This window comes from Aplidium turbinatum, chromosome 16 (assembly GCF_918807975.1).
Source record: "Aplidium turbinatum chromosome 16, kaAplTurb1.1, whole genome shotgun sequence".
NCBI classification, from domain to species: Eukaryota; Metazoa; Chordata; class Ascidiacea; order Aplousobranchia; family Polyclinidae; genus Aplidium; species Aplidium turbinatum.
The window spans coordinates 5,892,390-5,917,457 of NC_137487.1; the positions used below are offsets into that span (position 1 = coordinate 5,892,390).

Below are 25,068 nucleotides of genomic sequence, written 5' to 3' on the forward strand. Positions count from 1 at the left end.
GTTTTTCTATTGTATGTCTTTTACTTGAGATGAAGAGCTGAATAGACATTTAGTGACCACTTACTGCCATTTATCCGAACTTTCTAACCGTTATTTTCAGTTAAAAATGTTCACTAACGAAAAAACGTTTTTGTTCACTGGTGACAGCATTGCAATTTCTTTAACGGTTTCTTATTAGCATTTTATTCAAAATCAGCAGTGTAGCAAGGAAATATTGAAACTCAAAACTCCTCATCATTCTTTTCCGAGCGTATCATTGATTGTAGTCGTTTTCAACTGGAATTGTTATTTGGTTCAAGAAATTGCATGAACCTTGCAACTTCAGTCGCTTTGAAGAAGAGTTTGACTGTGTCTCGTAACTTGACTGCACCGTAAGTGCTCAGCACTGCTTTTAAACACATTTAACTGACATTGGGCCAACATCTCTGCAAATGCGATGAACCTATGGCAGATTCACCGCAACAGGACTCAGAATCTGCGGTTGCTTGACTTTGTTAAGCCTGCTCCTGTTTCTCGTCATTTTTTTTCTCTTTTGTTGCTTCAACGTCCGGGCTTGTGTTTGAAAAGCTATCTAACCTTAAAACGTCTGCTTGTTCCGAAATGCTAGGTGCTTTAGAGGTGGATGCAACGTCTTCGGAAGTTGAAATCCGATTAGTTTCTTTACTCAGAGTTGATGAAGCATGAAGAGAAGAATGAGGATGAAGAGGCACACTTCCTGGATGATCCGGAGTTGAGGCATTGGAGGAGTCATCTTGGTGAATAATTGAGTCAGTTTTTGAAGTTCTTGGATCTCCAGAAGTTGGTTTATTCATCTCGCAGTTATCATCTGTGACCACTTTAGTGGAATTTCCGGAAACTGTTCCGCACCCTTGTTCCTCCATCAATTCATCAACATCCGGCTCACTCTCCTGTCGTCTGCAGTAGCAGCAGGATATGATTCCAGAAGGAGGCTTGGATACGGTTTCTGATTTGGAATTTTTTAATGTTTTGTTCGTCTTTTCTTCTCTCTCTGGAACAGAAATTTAAAAATTAATAATGTAAGATTGAATTTTACTGCAACAACACAGGCTAACCTGTATCGGAGCCGACAGCACTTACTCATTACAAGTGCAATATCAGCTTTGAAGACAATTAATAAACCAACTCTATAGCATTATGCGTTAGGCTTTGCTACACGCAACATCTACTGTGTGTCTATAAATTCATATAAAGATTATACAAACAACACATGCAAGCAATACGTCCGAAACTGTAAGTTCGCAACTGCAAAAACTAGGAAACAAGTGTATGTAGGCTAATACTAAAGAAGTTATCCTACTTATGATATAATATATTTTTTTACTCCGCCTCGACAGGTTAAATAGATCAGCACAAGACAACAAACAAAGAAACGGCCAAAGAAAGCAGTACCGGTTCAACTCTGTCCCCATAGCTCAGTTGGTTAGCGCGTGCCTTCTGGAACGAAGAAGCTTCAGGATCAAACGGCGCTGTTTCGACTCTAGGGGTGTACGCTTGAGCAACGCACGTCAAGGACTACTCTCCGTTCAGCGGCATCTGATGGATGGAATAATTCCCTGCCAACAACACTTCAACAATCGGAAACTTCACTCTGTCAATCTCGGTGACCGGGCCTGCGTCAGTGATTCAAAGCCTCTACAAGTATGCGAAACTGCCAGGATTAAGCTCTTCAAAAAGCTTTCCCAGTCCGAGGATAAAAATTCAATCAATCAATCAAGTTGTCAGAATCAAACTTTCAAAAAGACTTTGCAGTCTGAACATAAACGATTATCGCTATCAATCAATCTTGATCAATTTTGATTGAATGTGGGAATCTTTATCCTCCGGACTGAGAAAGCTTCTTTGAGAGCTTAATTCCGGCAGTTTCGCATACTTGTAGAGGCTTTGAACCACTGACGCAGACCCGGCTACCAAGGTTGATAAAGTAAAGATTCCGATAGGTGTTGAAGTGTTGTTTTTTGTGAGCTATTCCTTCCATTAGGTGCCACTGAATGAAGAGCAGTCATTGAATGAGTTGCTCAAGCGCACACCCCTCACTCACAAGTTATTAAGTAACAAATTTTTCGACTTGACACCTGCAGAAACAGCTGCTTTATGCAGTAGAATAGCCGAAGTAAAAATATCACAAAATCCAACTCACCGTGCAATGTTTTGATTAACTCTGCTGCAAATTGAGAAGAGAGGAATCTAGGATAGGAGTCCCTGTGCATTAGGGTGTATACTTGATGCTGGGCTTCCGTGAACACTGAAACATCTTTCTTGTATTTCAATTGCTCTACAATGTCTTCCCTCATCTTGTAGTCTATGTTAATCTGATAAAAATAAACATTCCAATAAGATTGCATTTCTTTTCAAGTCAGCTTTCATTTTAGACCACCAACTGAAAACTAAAACCAAATCTTTTATAAAAGCATTGGAATTAGTTTATACCATACTCAAACCTATGTGTACAGAACAATGCCATTTGTGATAGTCATGCTAGATATTTTAAAAAAAGAGCAACTTTGTCGTCATTCTCTTGTGAGCAGTAGGCTATTGTCGAATGTAGTGCTGGTTTGGTTTTGCAAGTTTAAGTCCATACGCAGCCAGAAAAAGTTGTCATTTCACATAGTTTTAATGTCTGGCAAATAGTGTGAAAATGGCAACTTTTACTATCTGGGAAAACTAAATGTACGGTACGCCGCAAACAGGCTTGATATGTAATTTCAATTAATGAGTTACCTCGTTCGGAGAGTAAACATCAATGTAAGTGTCGTAAATGTCTTGGACTCTATGTTTGAGTCTTTTCGATTTTGAAGTCTTCAAGTCTTCACAGGCAAGCCAGAATTTCAAGTTTTCGTCGGCAATTTCAGATTCTAAGAATAACTTGAAGACATAACGCCCGGCTGAAAGTAAACGAAAAATGTTGCGCCTAGGAATTTGGAAAGCCTAAAACATGGAAACGTCTGCCAGTAGTAAAGCTAATTTATTAAACTAATATTTCGTTGGTTTATTTTAGCATTTGACGTTTTTTGTTTCGATAGTTTAGAATTATTTTAGTATTTTGTTAGCAGTGGACCTAGTGCAAACGAATAAACGAACTATAAATAAGTCGTCCATAGTTCGCTTGTAATTACGGTGTTGTTCAGTTGAGCAGGCCATAGCCCTAAGAAGGGCCGTAGGCATTTCTCTGTAGAGCAGTGTACTGTTCATACATGAGAGAAATCAAGGGCTATAATCGAAGGGGCGCCACTCCGCATTCGACGGCGTGCTTTTAAGTGTCTTTCCAAAGGCACAGCCACATGCTCTTGAGCGGTGTTGAACCAGCGGCCTTTCGAACGTCAAATCAAGGCTCTCACTACTCGGCTATGCAGCAGAGTAAGAAAAACGAATGAATGAAACACTTTCATCTTCAAACCGAAGCCTCGAGTGAAGTGAAGGATCTACTACAAGTTTCACATAGGCCTGCTTGCGGACGCTCTGAGCCATACTTTCACCCCCGACCGTCAATAGCAGCGGTGTGACGTTTGCGTTCCTGTTAAACTGTTGTTGGCTGTAAGTCACTTCACCCAACTTACTGATGTTGTCTTAAAGATGTGTTACTCGAAAGCATGCTAAGAAGAATGAAATTAGGGGAATCTTAGCTAGAAGTTGTTGAATCTTTGCTCGCACAACCGAGTGACACGGAAACCTTGAACAGATTCAAGGAGACTAACCAAAAGATTCAAGGAGACCAACTTACAGATTTAAAGAAACCAACCTACTGATTCAAGGAGACCAATCTACAGATTCAAGGAGACCAACCTACAGATTCAAGGAGACCAACCTACAGATTCAAGGATACTAACCAACAGATTCAAGGAGACCAACCTACAGATTCAAAGAGACCAACCTACAGATTCAAGGAGACCAACCTACAGATTCAAGGAGACCATCCTACAGATTCAAGGACAACCTACAGATTCAAGGAGACCAACCTACAGATTCAAGGAGACCATCCTACAGATTGAAGGAGACCAACCAACAGATTGAAGACCAACGTACAGATTCAAGGAGACCAACCATCAGATTCAAGGAGATCAAGCAACAGATTGAAGGAGACCAACGTACAGATTCAAGGAGATCAACCAACAGATTCAAGGAGACCAAGCAACAGATTGAAGGAGACCAACCAACAGATTCAAGGAGACCAACGTACAGATTCAAGGAGACCAACCAACAGATTCAAGGAGACCAACTTACAGATTCAAGGAAACCAACCTACAGATTGAAGGAGACCAACCTACAGATTGAAGGAGACCAACCTACAGATTCAAGGAGACCAACCAACAGATTCAAGGAGACCAACCAACAGATTCAAGGAGACCAACCTACAGATTCAAGCAACCAACTTTCTGCTAACATGGTTTTCTACGGTAGATTCCACGTTCTATTCATCGTGTCAGAGTAACCAACTGGCGACAGTCACGTGACGGTATAAAACCTAACGTTGTCAGGTCGCCAGTAAGCAACATTCAACTGCGTCGTTTAAATGCGATGTGTTTCTGCAACACTTAGTTGAAATAAAAAGACTCTGGAAAGCCTTGCTTGTGATGGGAGCAACTTCATTGAAATAGCAGAGAATCCTCTCCAAGGCTACAACAAACAGTGGAGTTTTGATGCCATGTGTTAGAGAGACCAGGCGCCCTCCTAGGAACTTAAATAAAACGAAGCCTTTTGTTGGTTACTTTAAGGCCAAACATACATGATTTGCCTAAAAATATATCTCTGTAGATATCATAGCTGATACAGCCCTCGATGTACAATGATGTTCCAGTTATATATATCAATTAACTAATTCCTATTACTTGTAAAACAGTTTAACCGAGAAATTTAAAGCTATTTTTATCTCGATCAATAAATTGAGCCAATTTAATGGATTTATAAGTACAGCAGGTGATAAAATACTAACCATGACTGTTTAGTAATGAATCAAATGATTCTTGCCACTCCTGCATGTCATCTTTGGTGATGCTAAAAACATAAAACAAATTAACATTGATGGTTTGACTCGCATTGAGGCTAGATACAAATTACGCACAAATGAAATGCTTGCAAACAAAAGATATCATCAGTACATCAATATTTCAATATAATATGACACTATGACAGTCTAAAAAGGTGACATTAGTGATCTGCATGCAAGAAGTGAGCAAAAAACTTAGACGTGCGCACCACTGTGACATGACAAAATATAAAAACATTTAAATCTTGTATGGTTCACATTATCGTGTTTATTCAGATGGGGTTCAAAAGACTGAAACAGTGTTGCTTTCATTCTTTCTTAATCGACTACAGCTATACATTCTATGACAGGTATCGCGTCACGATATTCTTCTGGTGATTTTTCTCTTGATAGCAATCCTGAGCTCGACTAACGTTATCTTACCAATTACCAATAAAAGGTACAGAACGTGTTGCGTGTGTCAGTATTGTCTGTTTACTTTAAAGGCTTGAATTGATTGATTCTAAGTATCTTTATCCTCATATTAGAGAGTCTAGTCGCGATAGGGTCGCAGGCTCACAGCCTTGTAGTAATTTTGAACTACAGACGCAGATTGTCACACAGGGGGTTTTTGTTTGTTGTTGCCTGTAACTTCCCAGACAGCAAAATCAGTCAATTTTTGCATTGATTCAACGTCTGCAGACGGATTTTGCTGTCTGGGTCGTTGTATTTAGTACGGCCCCTTGGATAGAACGTTATCCTTGAAATGCGTTGCTCAGCTGCACACCCAAGGAGTTTGTCGACTGCATAGACAAGTGGTGAGAGCTCACGAACAACCCTCGAAAGGGTCCAAGTTCGACACCGCTCAAGAGCACGCGGCTTGCCTTTGGAAAAACACTGAAGGCATGTCTGAAAGTGGAAGATTGGATTCTTTGCTTCCCGTCAATTTTGATTATTGATTTATTGTTTAAAATTTTAAATCTTTAAATACCTCTTTTCGTCTTATTGTGTTTGAGGCCGCCGCAGGTCACGTTGTAAATCAAGGCGCAACAGTCAATGGATTGTGTGTTTATCGAGCGTTGTTACATTTACATATCTATCCTGGGGTCCGTATACAAGACATCGGTAGATAATGTGGTATGCAGTCTGAAAATCTGAGCCACATGCACAAGATGATGAGTCGGCGAGGTCCCATTGAAACATGTTACTATTGAAACTGTCCACCCCAGTTCGCAATCGATTGAGCTTCACCCATTCCTTCCGAGGTGGTTATGCTCCAGGTGATGTATTGGTATTAGGAAGGACTGTGAATTGAACTGGTCTCGTGACTTTTTTCCATTCACTGTTCCAAACTTCGGAAATTTGGAAGTTGGAGTTGCAAATAGCTGCAGCATGGCGGAAAAAAGGGCGTAGAGATTGCAAGCGATGGGGTTTTTGGAAGTGTGCGTTTAGAATAATCTGGATGAAGTTATTCCTTGACATAGCTTGTAAAACCAGACTGTACGCACGTGATTTTTCGTACGCAGTCTAGCGGGGGCAATGCCTGATAGTACCAGCAGAAAGTCAGTGGGAGTTGAAAGTAGAAACTGGTGATTATTCTCATGGTGGTGTTGAGGCTCATTGATAAGAAGTTGAAGATAAACGGTAAAAGAAACAAAGGCAGACCAAGAATGATTTGGACAACAAATATCACTAAATGAACAAAATTAAGTTATGAATATGCTGTACGAACAGCTCATGGTCGAGAACAATGGCGCATTGCATCCAACCCTCAATACGAGGAAGGAACGTAATGATGATGATGGTGTTGAGGGCAGTGTCAATTTTGCTAGTGTGGACGCTACAGCACCAAGCGGGGGCATCAAGACCACCTGTCTTGAAGACATCATAATAAAATCTTGCAGTTGCTTTGAATACAGATTTGGTTGTTTACCTACTAAGCTGCATTCACTTGAAAACATAATGATGACAGAAATAGTAAAGATGCTGATGCTACCAATGCAGTAGATATGTGTAACGATTGGCTTTCACTGTCAAAAGTCGGCAAAAAACTGGACCGCTTCGCAGAGGTGCCCAAACATGCTTCAATTGGACCCTCTTGAAATACGAAACGATTTCTCAAGATGCAGTGTTGTACTGCAGTTTCTATTATGAATGCATTGGTCAGATAATTAATCCTTGAAAATATTCTTAAGCTCTTTGGCAATTCTACGCTTGTCAAGCTACAATTTACAGAAACAGAAATGGTTGAGAGGACGTTGTTTTATCACAATTGAACAGCTGATGGCGAAAGTGACTCGATGCAAATTGTAAAGCAACTCGCTTTGATATGTGTACAACTGTCTTCTCAGCATTTTATTTTTTACTTTGCTTCAACGTTAATTGACAAAAATAATATTAAAACGTCAAATGCTAAAAATGGAAGGCATAAATTAAACGCCTTTCAAAACCGAATCATTGTCCGGTTTTAATGTTTTTTTGTCGTGTATTTCACGATCAATATAACGAGAAACACACAGTGCCTTCGGACGCAATCTTGCACATTGTCTCTAGCCAATCAATAAATCGAATTTTGTGTTTAATCTACGACCAATAATGCGTGGTGACTGTTGCCTGAATGAAACGACTAAAGATTGAGTTCTGTTCAACCGGTTATTTTATAACCTGGATTTTGATTTAGACCAACTGTTGCCTGTTGAAAAGTGATCACTCAAAATTATGTGGTTAATGAGATGTGGATATTTTTGTAGCGCAAGATCAATATTATGAAAGCACTGAAAACAATTTCGATAAAAACACATTTGGTCACTGTGTGAAATCGAAAATGTTAAGAACTACGTCCAGTAGTGCAACTGAAGGTTGTGTTAAAAAATGTAGCTAAAAGTGGCCCACTAGTCAGAGTCATGTATTTTCTTTAAAATACAAGAAATCTGGGGATGCTTGCAGAAGAAATTTGTCCCTGATGGAGAAATCAGCTCTGAAAGACTGTTGATAGATTATCAACTGCTCACTCAATGGATTTTACAATTAAGAGTTTTTCGGTTTATTTAGTATCACATTGCTAGAGTTGTGTATAAAAAAAAAATGAGTTCACAGAAATTGTGGGCCATGCATCCAAACTGTAAACTTTCTTGAAAGGATAATTTCCTTTGTTTTCAAACCTAAGAATTAAAAAAAATGAGATGATTTGCGCAAGTGACTTTTAACTGGCTCAAAAGGAAAGTCTTGACGAAAAATGTGAACCTTTTGACAAGGGGGGTCCTAGATAGCGATGTTGAAAGCTAGCAGGGTTGAAGCGAGTTCGAATGATTAATTTCTAATTAATGAATCAATCTAAAAAACAATCGCTTTACGGTCTGGGATGGTTCAAATCGCAATAAAACGAAAAATCAAAATGCTACTCAAAACTTAAACTCGTGGGTGACCTCTCTGACCGCCAGTAACCTTCACAGCATTTTATCCTGTTAATGAGAGAATCATGTCAGCGGAAAACGGTCCGTTGTAATCAAAGTTATATTATAATGATGCAATTATATGCAAGTCGACCACTTTTATTGTTGACAAGACAGTCCAGTCGATAGACCAACTCCAGTACTTTAGAAAAATCAATGCCTACAATGCCTCGTGTAATTGATTCCATTCAGCTGAAGTCAATATATTATGATGAGCATGGTCTGAAGCCTTGCCGCGCCTAACTTCGTTAAAAAATCGTTCAGCTAATTTTATTTTCCATCGGATCTGTCAAGACGAATTCCTCGTTTAAGTCTGAAAGGTGTGGACACCGTTCAAGGCAGGAATGTCAGAACAGCACTGGGTTGCCTAAGTTGCAGACAACAAAAGTTGCATCATATAGCGTTGCTAGATGCTAGATGTTAGCGTTGCTAGATGGACCCCAAATTTTCGCGGACCTAAGTACTTTACACGGAATACACTCTCTGATTTTTTTTCAGTGTCAACTGCTAAGTGCAATATTATATAGTGGCTTAAAGAACTGCAATAAAATAGGATGGCGATTAAAAAAATTTGCAATACTGTATTTTAAAATTAATAAAAACTACTTGTGATGGAGCAAGATATCTTTTCCGCTTTTCAATCTCCGTTTTCCGTTGGCAATTTTCCTAACAGAATATTGAGATCTGCTCGGTTGTATTCTGAAAAAAGCAAAGTTTACAGCATCACAAACAAGCTATACAATGGACCAGGATAAAGAAGTTGCTCCTGAAGCAATAGGTGTTGGTTTGAAAGTCCAACGGGGCACACCAATAATCGTGCAATGTGGCAGGTTACGTTTAAACTTTACACAAAAATGTGAGATATTCGAATATGGATCTCTACTCAAATAGAAAACTTAGAAAACTGTGCCGTTTTACATAGATTTAACATACTGCCACATTGTAATGAAGTGGAAAAGATAAACTTGTTAATCGGGTGTGAACACGGACTTTTCTACACATCTTTCTGCTGCACCACGATGAGCTTTAGTGTTGTAGCGTTTATGGTGCTTGCAATGATGTGAGATCACAATGACTTAAGACAAAATACAAAATTCTAATTGCATCTGATGCAGTAGGCCTACTGAAAAGTTTGGGTGTTCATCAGGACAATTCTCGTTTCTAGCACTAGTTGCTACGTTCATCTGATGAAATTGAAAGTAAAATTAACAACAAACAAGATGGTTTATTGCTTCACTGACGTTTCGCGCACCATGACAATGCGCATCCTCAGAGCGAATAACATACAAAATAAAATTTCACCAGGTTATATACTGCAGTGCGATTGAAGGCAAGAAAAAATAAAACACGCAATATTTAAATCGCACTGCAATAATAATCGCACTGCAGTATATAACCTGGTGAAATTTTATTTTGTATGTTATTCGCTCAGTAGGCCTAGTTGATTTTTTTTATTAATCTCTATTTTACAAACATGAATTCAACGTCCAAATAATAGTCTTCTTGTTTAAGTGAACCTAAATATCTCAACCATGTATCGACTTCGTGGTTGTGCGAGTTTATGGTAGACACGGATACGTGATGTAGTGATAAACGTTACCGGTCGATTGGCTGATATCAGTCAGTATTCTAGTGACTAAAATCTGTAAAAGAATTGAAGCCCTATTTGTTGAGTTGGTTTAATTTTACCATTTCATGCATATGTGATTGAATAGAGAAAAGGCCCTCATCCTTGGAATATTTTTGACATTGATGCGATGGTTTAAATCGTTGGATCAACCTTAAACCCATCAACAATTCATCAACCTATGCATTCTTAACAAATGCCATTTTCTAGCAAGCAAATCAGTTCTTTTTTGGACTGATTCAATGTCTGGGGGCGTTGAATCCTCTACTAAAAGGTTGATTTTCTGGCTGTTTTTTTTTACAGAACTAGCAACCTTTCCTTATCGATTTTTGGCAGGTTGAAATAAAGCAATGGAAGAATGCTAAAGGACATTTGAAGACGACAAAAAATATGAGTTGATCTATTATTCGAAAATTAGGGTTGATTTTCCATCACAAAACAATAGTGGTTAGTCTTAAGATTAGCTTAAACCCAAACAGAAAAATTCGTCGATTTTACATTGTTTCAACGTCTGCAGACGTTGAAACTACATAAAAACAACAAATTCTGCTGTCTGGGGAATTATTTGTCAACTCAAGTGAAAAGTTGGAAAGCATTCAAGCATGATTTAATGGCTCCATCATAGCATCGTGTTTAGGAAAAAATGCTGAGATTTTCAGTTCCTAAAATAAACTCAAAATGAAAAACCGCTAAGAAAACTACCCTAGCATTCTATAGAAACCCTTCTATCTTACGTACTTCTATCACCATGTTTCAATGCGAGGTCGTAATCTGAAAATAATCACGGTAGTCTGATGTGATAATCGTGATTGTTCTGAAAAAGTAACGGGCTTACCAAGTAGAGTTTCACTTCCTACACTACAAAGCGTGAATATCCCACTGGGTCACTGGATCAAGATGAGGTCGGCACAAATGTGCGGGTCCAAATGTGGAAGGAGGAGCTGGCAGCCGGACTGACACCGACCAATATGAAGTTTTCTCCCACAGAAAGCCTTCCTCCCGGAAAGCGTGAACTCTGAAAGTATTGGCGATGCCTCTACCGCTTCAGAACTGGAATTGGAAGATGTAAGACGTTGATGCGACACCGGGGATATTCTTTGGGAAGCACAAATTGCAGATGTGGACAGGAGCAAACAATGCAACATCTCCTCGAATGCCCTGTCCTAAAAGCAAGATGCTCTGCACAAGATTTAGCAGAGTTCAACGATAGAACACGAGCTTGCGTGATGCTCTGGGCTACGGCCGTGTAACACACGATGAAGAAGAAGAAGCGTAAATGTTGTTTCAAGTTTCTCTTTTAAAGTTTTTAAAATCTCGGTACCACGATTTATCGGTACAAATGTATCCCAGATTGCTTCACAAACGTGTAACTTATTATGGAGCTGGTATTGGGTGGTTAATGAGAACAAATAGAAACTTTGATTTGGAAAGGGTTTTGTTGGAACAAACAAATAAAAATTTACAAGTGATGCATTTGGCAGAACAGTGTTTATTTTCCTTTTATACTGCGAAGAAATCGATTTCTTTTGCCATAAGCTTAAAGTAAAAATCTGTATGCCCACTAGTTAAAATCTGAAAATACACTTCTAAAATTTCTTTTCTTTATTACGCCACTGATCGAACAGGCAGTTATAGAATTATATATAAATAGAAGAGTGAAGAGAAAGAGTGCAGGTACATCACTTTCTTTTTTTTAGAATAAATACAAGACTTTGCTCATGCAGCTGATTGTGGATTAATGAGCGTGAGCTCATGTACCAGTGCTTCCAACGGCGGTTTCCAGAAACATTCGGCTCAAAATTGTCTTTCTTCTAAAAGATTACAATTCAAAAGCAACAGCACTGTCAATTCTATTAAGCTCGTGCAAGAGGAAAGGTTTCAAGTTTGAAAAATTTAGAAAATCCTTGGAAGAAATATTGATTTAACTGCACGTATCTGTACCGAGGCAGTCGGTTGTGAGATATAAATAGCAAATTGGTGGAACAAGGTTGTAAAAGTTGGAATTCTAAACCACATTGCATTATCTTATAGACGAATCTATTGCTTTGCGTGCTGGTTAATGCGTTCCACGGTAGCCAACTGATATAATTTATGTTTACAGTTGTCTCTTTTGGTTTTTGCTTACCAAATAAATTTTAAAATGTGCAAGTCTTGCACTTACTCGTAAATTTATGGTTTTAGAATATTTTTTTGTGCAAGCAATGCCGAAGCCAGCAAACCATTCCTTTTTTTACATTAATTTAACGTGTGCAAACGTTCTATTAATATAAAAAGGCCTGGTTTGCTAGCTGGGTGATACAACCAACCCAGACAGTAAATCCGTCATTTTTTTCATTAATATAACGTCTGCAGAGGTTGAACCAACGTAAAACATGTCTGATTTGCTGTCTGAGAATCGGCACCTGGTCTTCACTTTTGCCAAGGCAAAGAAAAGATTATGACAAGAAAACAGTCATTTTTTGATACCGACACCAAAGTAATTAAATATTGATAATAATAATTTTATCTGTCATGAATGACATTTCTTTCCATAAGTTCAAATTTTCAAATCACTTCAAAAACACAAAAAATCCCTGCAAAAAGTACCATCGCCATACGTGCCCCATCAAACACCGTGAGTCCGTTGCTCCGTTAAATCAACATTCAAAGACGTTGAATCAACGTCAAAAAGCATTGATTTCATAAATAAACGCTCAGGCTCTTTAATCGGCCACGGATTTAATTTACAGGTCACCAATCTATCAAAATGCGGGGGCGTCTGGTCACGTTGCATGCCATTTGGAAGATTCTCAGTCTCTGGAAACGTCCGGTAAATTCCCAGACAAAAAAACTTTAGTAAATACCTTACCATTAGGAAGCTCATTTGGATCGATGATACGGACTTGGCATTATCTTCTATTTTGTTAATATTACTCTACACATTTTGGTTATTTTTTGTTCAAAACCGGGAAGTAAAGAGAAAAATTGTATATCACAATTGAAAGACTAAGTTGCTCATGTTCCAATCTAAAGTTCGATAAAATTTGGCACCGAACTTAGCAGTGGGTTTCAACTGATGCATATTTAACCAAATGAGAGAAAAGAGATGTGGACTGCAATTGTTTACGGGTATCGTTTTTTTGTTTGTTATTGAAGCATTTCATTCATCGAAACGAAAACTTAATCAATACGAAACGAAATAAGTTACTTAGTCGTGTCCAGGCTTACGCCCAGTTGTTGAAGATTTAGATTCGTGTCCACCTTCAGACACGTCTTTAAGTGTCTTGCCTAAGACACAGCCACATGCTCGTGACTGGTGTCGAACCGGCGTCCTCTCAAACGCCGAGCCAGGGCTCTCACCACTCGACTACGCAGCCGACAAAACGAAACTTCTCTCAGTGAATGGAAACTCAAGACGAGGCGAATTTCTTACGCAAGAAAATTACTTGAAATTGGCATTAAGCAAGAGAAATTTTGCTTCAAACGCAACAGAATCCACTTACCACCGTGGAAAACTATTGTTCAACAGACAATCACTTTGAAACAATATTTTAAAAAGTGTGTTTGTGTTTATTGATGCGTTATTTTTTCAAAATGTTGTTAAAGAACATTAGGTATATCGATGGCTAACACAACATATAAAAATTGTAGTAAACTAGTGAAGCTATACTTCAAGCGCAATGCAAATATCAAACATTCATCCGCCCGTGCTCCCTTTGTTGTCCGGTCTAATACTATTTTTAACACCGTTCACCACGTAAACTTAACGTCAAATTAACCAATTTTTCACATTAGGTCATCCTGCTTGTTAAATTTTAGAGTTCCTGAGCAAATCAAGAGAATATTTTCCAAGAAATAAAGATATTTTTAAACTGTTTCAATGCCCTTATTGCACTGAAGTAACTAGAAAGCAACTATTTGTTTTCTATATAAACGTTGTTTTGCAACTTTTGTAGAGTTAACATTCACTTTATTAGCAAAAATAATTAGTTCGCATTAGCGATACCACTTTTTTCAATGGTTGAGCCCCCAACAATTGGTGACTGTTATGCACTACTCTTTAAATGACCATTAATGGAGCAAAGACTTCGATATTTTCAATATTAGTTTGTCAAGCCAACATTTTGGTGACAAATGGTGCGATTTAATGTAGAAGAGTAGCGCTTAACCTCCTGAAATTCGAGATTTGCTGTGATAACCGGTCCAGCCATGTGAAGCCACCATGGAGTTTGAAAACAAAACAAGTCCTATGCTTATTGCTTATCAAACCAAATTTCTTCAAGAAGAACTATTATTAGGTCAACCTTTTTTTATGCGGTGGAAGTTCAATTGTTTTGCTACAAAGAATACTACAAAGATATTGTAAAAATTGTATTTTCGATAATCTTGTACTTTTTTTCCGGAATGGCCCGTTCCGGTGAGTCCGATCCCTATTCGGTGATTTTTTCAATTTTTTTATTTAAGTTATCGGGTACCGTAGCCTAATTATCATTGCCGTTTTAGGGTTAGGGGTTAGAGGTTAGGAACTCACCGTATCGGACTCACCGAATCGGACTCACCGAATCGGACTCACCGAATAGTAGCAGACCCACTTTTTTCTTATATATTGAAGACTTACACTTTACTGGTGTGTATGTCCGGAGGTTGGTGATCAAAGGATTGGTTGCTCTTTGATCCAGGGACATTGTTGTTCTTTGTTGATGGCTCTTCTCTTCTAGGTCGATCTTTATCTGATTTTGACCATTGTCTTGTCAAATGATCTCCCATATAAATCTACACAGTCACAAAGTTATGGTTAGTTTGCAACTACAACCACCGCGCAGTTGTTGACAAATGGGGCTCTTCAGCTTATTGAAACTATTGATTGATAGCACACTACTTTATATAAAACCACGAAGATGCTTTAACAGCACGATGGTAAATATTGTACAACCAATCGCACCACACCTTCAAAAACCTCAGCACCATCTTGTGCCATGGGGTGCAGGAAGACGATACTCTACTTGAAATGTTCTATAATTTTAGGTTAAGTTTGAAAAATAATTTTTCATTTGCCAAAACTCAACAAAAATATTTTATAAGAACCATAATGAAATGAAATTAAAAAAATGTTTTACAAAGAAATTCAACTTGACACAAATTGAAATCAAGATCAACAAATTCACGTCAAAAGACCTTCGAAACATTTTCTTTTCTAACAATATTAATAATAATTAGTAGTAGTAGGTCTCAAAGCACATGCCACTTTCAATTTTACTGTGTATTCTGTGATTTTTGTGCGTTGCGTATCGAGACAACAAAAAACTTACTTCTTCACAAAGAAACTTACTAAAAAAAAAGCAAAAGAATCTGCGCACGTTGTACCAAAAAGGGTTAAATTAACTCTTATCATATAAACGTTTCAATAAAGGATTTATCCCAATAAAAAAAGGTTGTTGCGCCTTGGATGAGAATCAAACCCACACAGTACTGTTCTTTATATTTAGCCATCTATTTCACCTCGTCAGTAGGCCATTTGTAGTCTTGATAAACACCCAAACTTTTCAGTATTCAGTAGGCCATTTGTTAAACGCAAATTATTATCATAATCATCATAATCACTAAATCCCCATATTGATCTCGCGTGCTAGCGTAGAGCAAAGTTGACAACAATTGGGCATTGTAGAACGAAAACGAGAAAATTACCTAATTTCAGCACTTACGTTTAACACGAAATTAAGCCACTGATAAGAATTGAGCAACAATTAGATTTTTAAACCGATTAAGTATCATCAAATGGTAGATTATGAAAAGCTTGTTCTGGGTCTTTGACGGATTCAACCAATCTTTCATTGGCTAACATCAAATAATTGTTCAATATCGCAGCTACACTATGAACGTTATCATATGTTCAATCAATCAATCAATGTTTTATTTGTCAGTAACAGGAACATAGGTAGGCTACATGTTTGAAATATGCAATGAATATACACAATGCAAAAGTTACACAAGTTTCCATACCGACAGGGAGACAACGAGACGACCGTACGGTCTACTAGTCAATTGCCACCCTATTGCAAATGATTTTACCTCGGAAATGAATCTTTTATTTTAAACCTGGAAAGTCGCAATAGCATCATGCCCCCTCCATGGTTGGCATGTCGTTGCCAGGATTTGTACCAGTTCAGGTCACATTGAGGTTACAGGTAAAATCAAGGTTTGAGGGACAAAGGGAAATCACGTATTGGCTGGGTCACAAAAAGACTAGGTCAGTGATCCATCTTGTGAAATACCGTGTCAACCGGATGTAACCAGAGAGCAATGACCGAATCAGCTAGACTGCCCAAACAGCAGGAACAAACTTAGACATGGTTGCTACAAGCAGTGGCGCCGCCAGACCTTCAACATTGGGGGGGCAAAATATTGACAGTGCAAGACAGTAGCATAATCAAAAATTTTGAAAGGGGGGTGTTGACAGCCGGCGGGCGAAGCCCGATGGCGTGTTCGCCGAAGGCGATACTTAGCAGCGGGGGGTCTGGGGGGCCTCCCCCAGAAATTTTTGAAAATTACTTTCAGTTTGGTGCATTCTGAGAGCATTTTCAACAAAATTGTGGGTATGAATATTTCTGTAAAATGGTGCTGTCCGGTGGCATAGCAAAAGGATAAGATCATGTTTTCTTCGGCATTTTTTGGAAATAAAGCTAAGTCTCTATGTTTTCTTGTTGCTAATTCCAAACTGAGATATTTGAATGTTTGGTATTGGCAAAACTCGCTTTTTTAATGCAGTTTGGTTTAAAATTAGGCAAACTTTGTTTTAGAGACATAGGTTGATTGCTTTTTTTTGCGAGATTATTACAGTTTTATTATTTAGCAATTTTCTCCTTGGTTGATTCAAAAAACGATCTTATTCCGGTAAGTCACTAACTTTTATGCTCTGAAGTCAACTCAAAGTTTAGAAAATGTAACGTCATAGAGGTCATACATCTTGATGAGTGTCAAACAAAAAGCTTTGAGACAATGAAGTTACTTTAGGCTATTTCTGATATATTCAAGTTTTGTATAACAAATAGCTGTTTAGATGTTAATCTAGATCGAACAAGCGATCTCAGCAGTTGCAGATGGCTTGCATCCTTGCACACTGCACAGTTTGACGAGAAATTACATCATAGGCTAAAACTTTTTTTGTAAACAATGTATTAACATCCATAAATTCAATTTGAAAGGTTGAAAACCCCGAACCCCCCTCCCTTGGCTACGCCACTGGTGCACGACAGTGGTATATTACTTAATTTCTCTTGTTTTCTACCAGGGCTGGAAAAAATGTTTAGCTTCCCGGGAATCTGTTTTTTAGAGAAAAAATTTCCCGCGGCTTACAATCACGATAATGAGAACCTTATATTTTACTAATCTCCGGAGCTGACGTAAACCTTAAAAGTCATGTCGTCGTATGGATGAAAAACTTTTACAAGTTTTATACTCTCCTGAGATTAAAGAAGAAACATAAATGATAAATATTGGAGAAATTGAGCCTCCTTTACAACTTAAGAATCGAACAACTCAAAACTGCTGAAACAAAACGTTTTGTTTAAGTGAAAGAATCACTGCAAGCAACTAATGCCAAAATGCGCGCGGAAGAAGTCATGGGAGTGTGAGGTATCAAAAATTTAACAGGTTGTTATTTTTCTACATCAATGTGACGTTAGTTAAAACTTTAAAAAGTCTATGTCTTTGCTTCTGTAGAAAATCTTTTTATCTACTGTACAATTTAGTCATCAAGGTTTTCCATACTTTTTTTTAAAGAGAGAGCTTTTACCTCCCCCCCCTTGCAACTTGAGTTGACTTACTTGAGGTTGGGATTCAAATATTAAAAAAAGAATATTAATATGTGTTAATAAAAAAAAAAAATTAAAAAGATGATGCCTAAAACATTGGGGGGGCAGCTGCCCCGCCTGCCCCCCCCTGCCGGCGCCACTGGCTACAAGCCTCCTTGAGTAGCCGGCAAAGTAAATAATTTAGAAAACGTTGTCCTCAGCCCATCAGTGGTCGTCATTGGAATCTTTCAATGAAATTTTGCCTGAAGAAACCGAATCAAGACAACCGATGAAACGAAATCGTTAGGTTGTTACGGATTAGCGAGTAACGTGAAGCGTCGGAGATAATCTAGCCAACCAATCTAACATTAGGTGACAAAAATATTACAATCAATAAAGAAATACAAAAATTTTAATAGGAATGCTTTTTGTAAAAATATGATTATCTCGGAGTTTTCTTGCTGAGCAGGGTAAATATTTTAGTGTTTCCCTCACGTAGTCTGTCGTAGAAGTGTTGGAAGAACTTATGAAATCATGTGAGTGTGTAGCAAGTTCTTTAATGAAAGCCTTCTCAGATATTTCACTGACTGCTTCAGTGGCCGGACCGTGGTGTGCAAGATGGCAATTACAATCGTGTTTCGGCACAGAACAACTAAAGGCTTCACCATAGTGGCCTAGCAGCACAATTTCGCTCACGACTGCAAGACGAGAGTAGGGTTGTAAAGTATTGACCATCGCCGAATTATAGAAAAACGTGGAATTGTCCAGTTTCATCTCAACTCCATGAACCAAATTCGAGCACGTTCGGTTTCGTATTCATCATTTGACGCTAGTTGAAAATTTGAGCTGATTTGTATATCCTGCAAAGCTTTTTTAAAACAAGTTCGAAACCTTCTCACTGATGTTGGATTAGACCCCCTTGACATTGCATGGTTTTGGTAGCCACATTTCAATAAATAAGTAGTACACAAACACATAAGTACAAAGACACCAGTGTGGATAATGATGAAAACATAGCCATGATGAAACAGGTTTGTATTTAAAAAAAATTTATTTTACTCTTTGCTTGTTCAACCGAAATTGATTTCTTTAAAACGAAAAAACTTGATAACTGTCTTTTGGTGAAATTGCTGTAAACGGTTTAATTATCTCTCAATATTAATTAATTCAGTACTAATTCCCAGCGAATATTTTCAAGGAGTGAATACAAAAATATCAGTAACTTCTAAAGTACATGTAGCTCCAACACAAAGTGAAATTTACATTACTTTTAACTCTTCTTTATTAGTTTAAGAAAGTGTCTAAAAAGACAATTGTTAATTGTGGACAGAGGCCAATGTCTTTTTCAAACATTTTTTAATGTTTTTTTTTGTCAATGACAGGAGATCCATAACATCGAAACATTGGCCACTGTCCACAGTGAACAATGTCTTTTTAGACATTTTCATGGAACTAATAAACAAAAGTTAAAAGGCATGTAATTTTCACTTTGTGTGGAGCTACATGTAGGCCTACTTGAGAAGTTACTAATGTTTCTTATTCACTTGTTGATTTATGCATATTAGATTGTATCCTCTGTGGTTCCTTCTCTTGTATCACGGGTCAATCTAACAGATACTTGCTGGTATAACCCTTCTTTATCTTTGAATATTATTTTCAAGATTTGGTTTTTACGTGAGCCAAAAATGTTTTAAGGGGGCTTAGCGGTCTTACTTAACAATTTGTTGATAGCCTACAAGCTAAATTCGCAAAAGTACAAATTTTCTGAGATTTTTGATAAACACTTAAAGGTTGTTCCAGTTTCTGAACACACCTTAGAAAGCATCACAACCTCTTCAATAGATTACGTAACAATTTTAGTTTGTGGCGGAAAGCACCCAACAGTGGTTATGTGCCCGTTGAGTGTAACATGTAGGCCTACTGATCTTTCAGACTTACATGCAGACTAGCATTAGGCTATTACGAAACGAAATGCATTATTCAGTGTCACTGCTTTTTAATAAATAATTTATTGCAAACGCAGAGAAAGCAGTCGGTAGAGTTCTTCGTACAAGAGTGTATGGGCTTTCAATACATTTCTCTCACTCGATGACACGACTGTACGGAGAGCAATACAAGAATCGACTGATGGTTTCAGACACTGGTATCAACAGCAAAATAATAATCAGAAAGTTAAACACCAATCGTAAATTCTCAAACCGATTGCCCTGTTTTAAACCGTTAATTGAATTGACAAGCTAATATTTTTCAAAACTGCAAGTGGCACATTTCATCTAATTGATTATTTTTCCAAAACTAACCATCTTCACAGTGAAATTGTTGCAATTACTCTACGAACACATAGATTTTCTTTGAAGCTCTGATTGGATATCCATGACATAAAGTATTCATTTGCCAAAAAGCACATATGCAAAAATAAGTTTGTAAAAGTAAGTTTGCAAAAGTAAGCATACCCATAAGTTTCATCAAAAGTTGTGCTTCATTGTTTAGTTATTTGAATTGTTCTAGCCTGTAGGCTATCTTCAATTACAATCAAGCGACAGGCTAATCGACTAAGTCGGCGAAATGTCTGTGCGTCATATCACCCTTGAAATAGTATCGAACCAGTTTGGTTACATCTGTGCAGTATTATAATTTCATCGGGCCAAAATACCTGGTCATTCTGATAACAAAATAAAGTAAGCCTACCAAATATTTAGAAACTAAACTCATAATTAGCAAAAGTTTTGAAAACTGAACTGTTTTCATCTTCAATACTTATTCGATATCACTGACGATGAAAACGGTTTAGTTTTCCAAACGTTTGTTGAAGATGGTCTTAGTTTTTACACTGTGGGCTCTTTATTTCTTGATTTGATTATAATTTTATTAAAACACTTAATTGTATCTTTATTCTAACAGCTTACGACATTCTGTCTACGTACAAAAAGCTTTTTTTAATAATTAGACGACACAGGTTAGTGTACTTTTTGAAAGGAGGTATGCATTTTTGCGCAAAATTCTTTATTAGTATCACACAGCACGACGCTTCATCACAGTATAGACACAGTAAATTGGTTAAAAACACTATGCAAGAACACCTACATTAAAGTTAGTTGCATTGAATTTCTTGGCCATCGTTAAAATATCAGTCGTTGATCCCATAAAGGCTAGCTTGCAGCCACCGCACCTACTAAGTTACCACTTTTGCTGAATGTAGGTTGCTAAGCACGAAACGTCAGATGTTGGCTACACCTTGACATAACCGCATACAGAATGACTGATATGCACCGCCACCGTTACCCGTCAATGCTGAAGACGCTTCCAAATGAGCAAACAGCTTTAATTAGCAAGACAAAAAAAGAAGAAGGCTTTTTGAACAGGGATAAGCCCGTTTTCCCATGTGACAACAATGCAGCAACAACAAAAAGGTTTATTTTTTTCGAAATGACCGCTCTTCTGCGATGAACCAATATTTCAAATCGTAGATATAACAAAAGCATATACGTCACCTGACCACAATTGGCGCTAGCTTGTATGGTGGACAAGCTTTCCAGACACAACATCCTACTGATAGAATTCCAACCTATTCGCCCAGACTCTTGATTCATGGCGCAAGAATAGGAAACAAAACCTTGCTAAGCCCGAATTAAAACGAAAGCTGTCTCATCACCACAATTTCTCCTTCCAAACCGAACACCGCGGTTTGAGTCAAGTTTTTATTTTTTTTTATTTCGAAACTCATCTTGTACAACGAGAGAGTCTTGGATAAAGAAGGAAAAAAGTTGTTTAAAGAAAGACGTTGAGATATACGTTTCATATTATCCGACGGTTAAGAATTAAGATCGATAACAGCTAAGCACAGAAATTAAGATCCCCGAAACCTTCATGATCTAGCTCCAAAAAGCATTTCTTACTGCCAACATTTTTACATGTTTACGTTTGTTTGACGTCTTTTTGAACGGAATCTTTTTGTGGTTTCAATCGCCATTTAGAGCCAACCATATGTTTCCATGACCAAATAAGCAATTTATTTTTTACCAAATTTTAGACAAATATTAATCCAGCATCGCTGGCACAAAGTAAATATTTTATAGCGCTACCTGGCTACTGTAAAGTTCACTGAAATTTTGATTTTTGCGACTTTGTCCTGTCTTAGGCATGGTAGTGTCTAGCTAGGCTACTAACAAGTTGTCTTTTTATATCGTTTCAACAAACGTCTGTAGTCAGGCTTTCAAAGTCTGGTTAAGTTAATTGCTGGGTGATACAGCGTCAATAAAGCTTTCTGGCTTGGTGCAACTCAAGTTCATGCAAAAATGAAAAAGTAAAATCACTTTAAATCTTAGTAGCAGCAAAAAGATATCATGACCTAATGTTGTTGTTCTTGTTAATAAATAAAAAAATTAATTGATTGAAGAAATTCATATTTTCACACAGAAATAGCTTCTTCCAAAGCTTGAATGCGTTAATTTTCCCATTGGCCAGCCTACAGATGTTATCTAGCGAGTATAACTACTTTTTTTTACAACTACTTATAAATCTTTCGAAAAACTGAAGATTACAAGAAATCAAGTGATTTAGAAAGAAGACGAACGTTTATTTTGCGAAACGTAACACAAGATTTATGGTGGTAATAATGGATAATGGAGAATTATTGTTTTACAAAATGTATATTAATTATGAGCTACATCTCATCCTTGTGAACAGGAACTGAATGTGCAATGAGATAGCATAGCTTTACAATTGTATTTTGTATTTTTGTATTTATATGGATAGAATGAGATGGAGAATACGAGCAAAAGCAATTGCTGCAAGACAAGAATCGGCCACCCTTAACAGTAGGAATAAACCGAAGTTAGATGATGATAATGACCTTGGCTCAATTGATATATCTAGCCGACATGAAATTTAAACCAGCTCTCGGTTAAAGAAATTAACAAAAAAAGTTTTAGAAGATTAATTAATAATGTACATGGATAACTGTAATGCATTTCATATTTTCATAACCATCAAACCCAGACAGCAAATCAACCGTTTTTTTACATTCATTCAACGTCTGCATGTAAAAATCGGTTGATTTGCTGTCTGAGATGGGATTGCTGAAAAACAAATTAAAGATTTTTCTGTGTGTTTGGCTTTTTCGTATTATTCAAAATAAAAAAATCATTGATTAATCAGCAAGGTTTGTACTATAACCTCTCTAGCGCTGTTTAGCGGTTACAAAATCTTTAAATAAGATTTATTGCATCTTTTATTTAATATCGTTTTCAAAAACATTTGTTAATTATTTTTTCAACTTTAACTGTCGTCTTTTTTCAACAGAAACTTTCAATAAAATTCCTTGAATTTATTTTAATTCAAAAACATTTTTAGATTTAATATTTTATTATCAAAAAATGACATCAGAACTATGTTTATATTTTTTTCAAAATTTTATAATATATTTTTGTACAGTTGAAAGAAAATGACTTCGCTAGTTTCAAGTTTTAAACAACGCAACGGTCACATGGATACGTGATTATGATTGTCTGGGCCATTGAGAGGATAATTTGGGCCCGGTAACAATGAGATCCTCGGGCCCTGAATTAAAACACTTATAAAAAAACGCTATATATCCAACAAATAAGTTCTAGTTTCTTCAAGTTCTTGGGCACCTTAGAAAGGTTATGGCCCTTAAAGTCATTCTGGGACAGGTGCAAAAGTAACCCTTGTGCCCTTGTTAACCGTAATGATGATTGTCGTGATGCTCGAATGAGCTAGAAACACATGGCGACTTAGTGCATTGATAAGTATACTTTCTTGCCTCTATCTATCATATAACTTATGCTGCGAGGGTTGCTTCTACTCCAAAGCTTTCCGAAAGTTTATTCATCCTACGCTTACACAATTCAATGCATCCATTCATATACCGAACACTGGCTAAATACTGTCTGGAATTCCTTGTAAAATTTTTAATCGTTTACTGGTCAGCGTAAGTTAGGAAACGCTTCAGTGTATGACATCTTTATTAGTGACGTCCTACAGTAACCTGCGATCCATAGCTTTTAGCCACACTCGGCAATGCAACACTTAAGTGGTAGTTTTTTATGTCTATTCGATGTCTTGCAGTCTATTTTTTGTTCCAAAACACCCGTAACAACTGCTTGAATAAAAATTTTGCTCACAAACAAGCAGTAAACTACTTGTATGCTTACCAATGTATAAAACAAAAAGTACACATTGAAAATCAGACTGTGTTTAAACGTAGAAAGCATTCATGATCTGAAGCAAGGAAACAAAAGTTACTATATTCCATGCCACCATGTTCCATACCATCCGGCTCGGTGGCTTAGCGGTTAGTGCGCCCGCCTCTGAATCGGTAGGCATGGGTTCGATACCTTGTTGGGTCAGACCAAAGACTTTTTAAAAATGGTACTGAATCTAATTCTTGCTTGGCACTGAGCAATGGAGTGGATTCTGGTAATAATGTACTCAGTTGCACCTCTATACGGCTGCATTGACACTGTCTGCTTTGTAAAGCGCCGAGGAGCAACACATTTTGCGTTGGATACAGCGCTATATAAAAACTAACATTATTATTATTATACCAAACAAAGAACAAGAAAACTGTTTTAAAACATTATGTGTCGAAGTCTGACTATGAGAACATTTTAATCTAGACATAATTACTTCGTCTAAATTTGAGGAGATTGCTGTAACATGTTTGCTCTTTAAAAATAAAACGAGTCTGTTTACCGGGCGTTTAATTCAATAGCGTGATACGTTCATCAGGTGTAAACTAAGCTTAACTATCACAAGGTGTTTTAAGCAATAATCCGAATTAATTCCGACGTTTCTTCAATCAGACACGATTGACTTCTTCAGATGGCTCGATCAGGTAAATGACAACCTGTTTAACATGGCAGAACAGACTACCAAGTTGTCATATAACAACTAAACATGCAAAATGAAATTCAATTTTGAAAAAAATTATCGTGGGTAAATTTGAAACTTAGAAAAAGGAATATTTAAATGTTATTAATCAACAAACTGAAATGAAAGCAGAGAGGAAGAGTAACTGGCATGAATATTCAAGAATTAAATACACACTAGAATTTTTGTTCTTTTGTGTTCATTCCAAACGTTACTATTGTAATCGAGTTTTTTCAAGTTCAATTGTAATCACAAAGTGGATAAGATCACACAATTGGCAGATTTAAACTTTAAATCAGTCGTGATTGTTGCTGTAGAATAAGCTAACAATTAATTGATGGCTTTAGA

At 37.3% G+C, this 25,068-nt stretch overlaps 1 protein-coding gene across 1 annotated transcript; it reads right to left on the minus strand.

Moving 5' to 3' along the window:
- Positions 1 to 494: 494 nt before the first annotated feature.
- Positions 495 to 5,088, minus strand: LOC145785952 (uncharacterized). The gene is made up of 4 exons (XM_082597646.1): positions 4,949 to 5,088; positions 2,740 to 2,903; positions 2,159 to 2,330; positions 495 to 1,009 (listed from the first exon to the last, which is right to left on the minus strand). Exons 1-4 carry the CDS (start codon positions 4,992 to 4,994, stop codon positions 495 to 497), a joined length of 897 nt encoding a protein of 298 aa, XP_082453772.1. The 5' UTR covers positions 4,995 to 5,088.
- Positions 5,089 to 25,068: the final 19,980 nt, after the last annotated feature.

Excerpts from the sequence above, each read along its gene's own strand:
- LOC145785952 (XM_082597646.1), bottom strand. The coding sequence starts at position 4,994 with ATGCAGGAGTGGCAAGAATCATTTGATTCATTACTAAACAGTCATG. Across the intron at positions 2,904-4,948 it reads TTCATTACTAAACAGTCATG|CCGGGCGTTATGTCTTCAAG; the intron begins GTTAGTATTTTA and ends GTTTACTTTCAG. Across the intron at positions 1,010-2,158 it reads GTTAATCAAAACATTGCACG|AGAGAGAAGAAAAGACGAAC; the intron begins GTGAGTTGGATT and ends TTTCTGTTCCAG.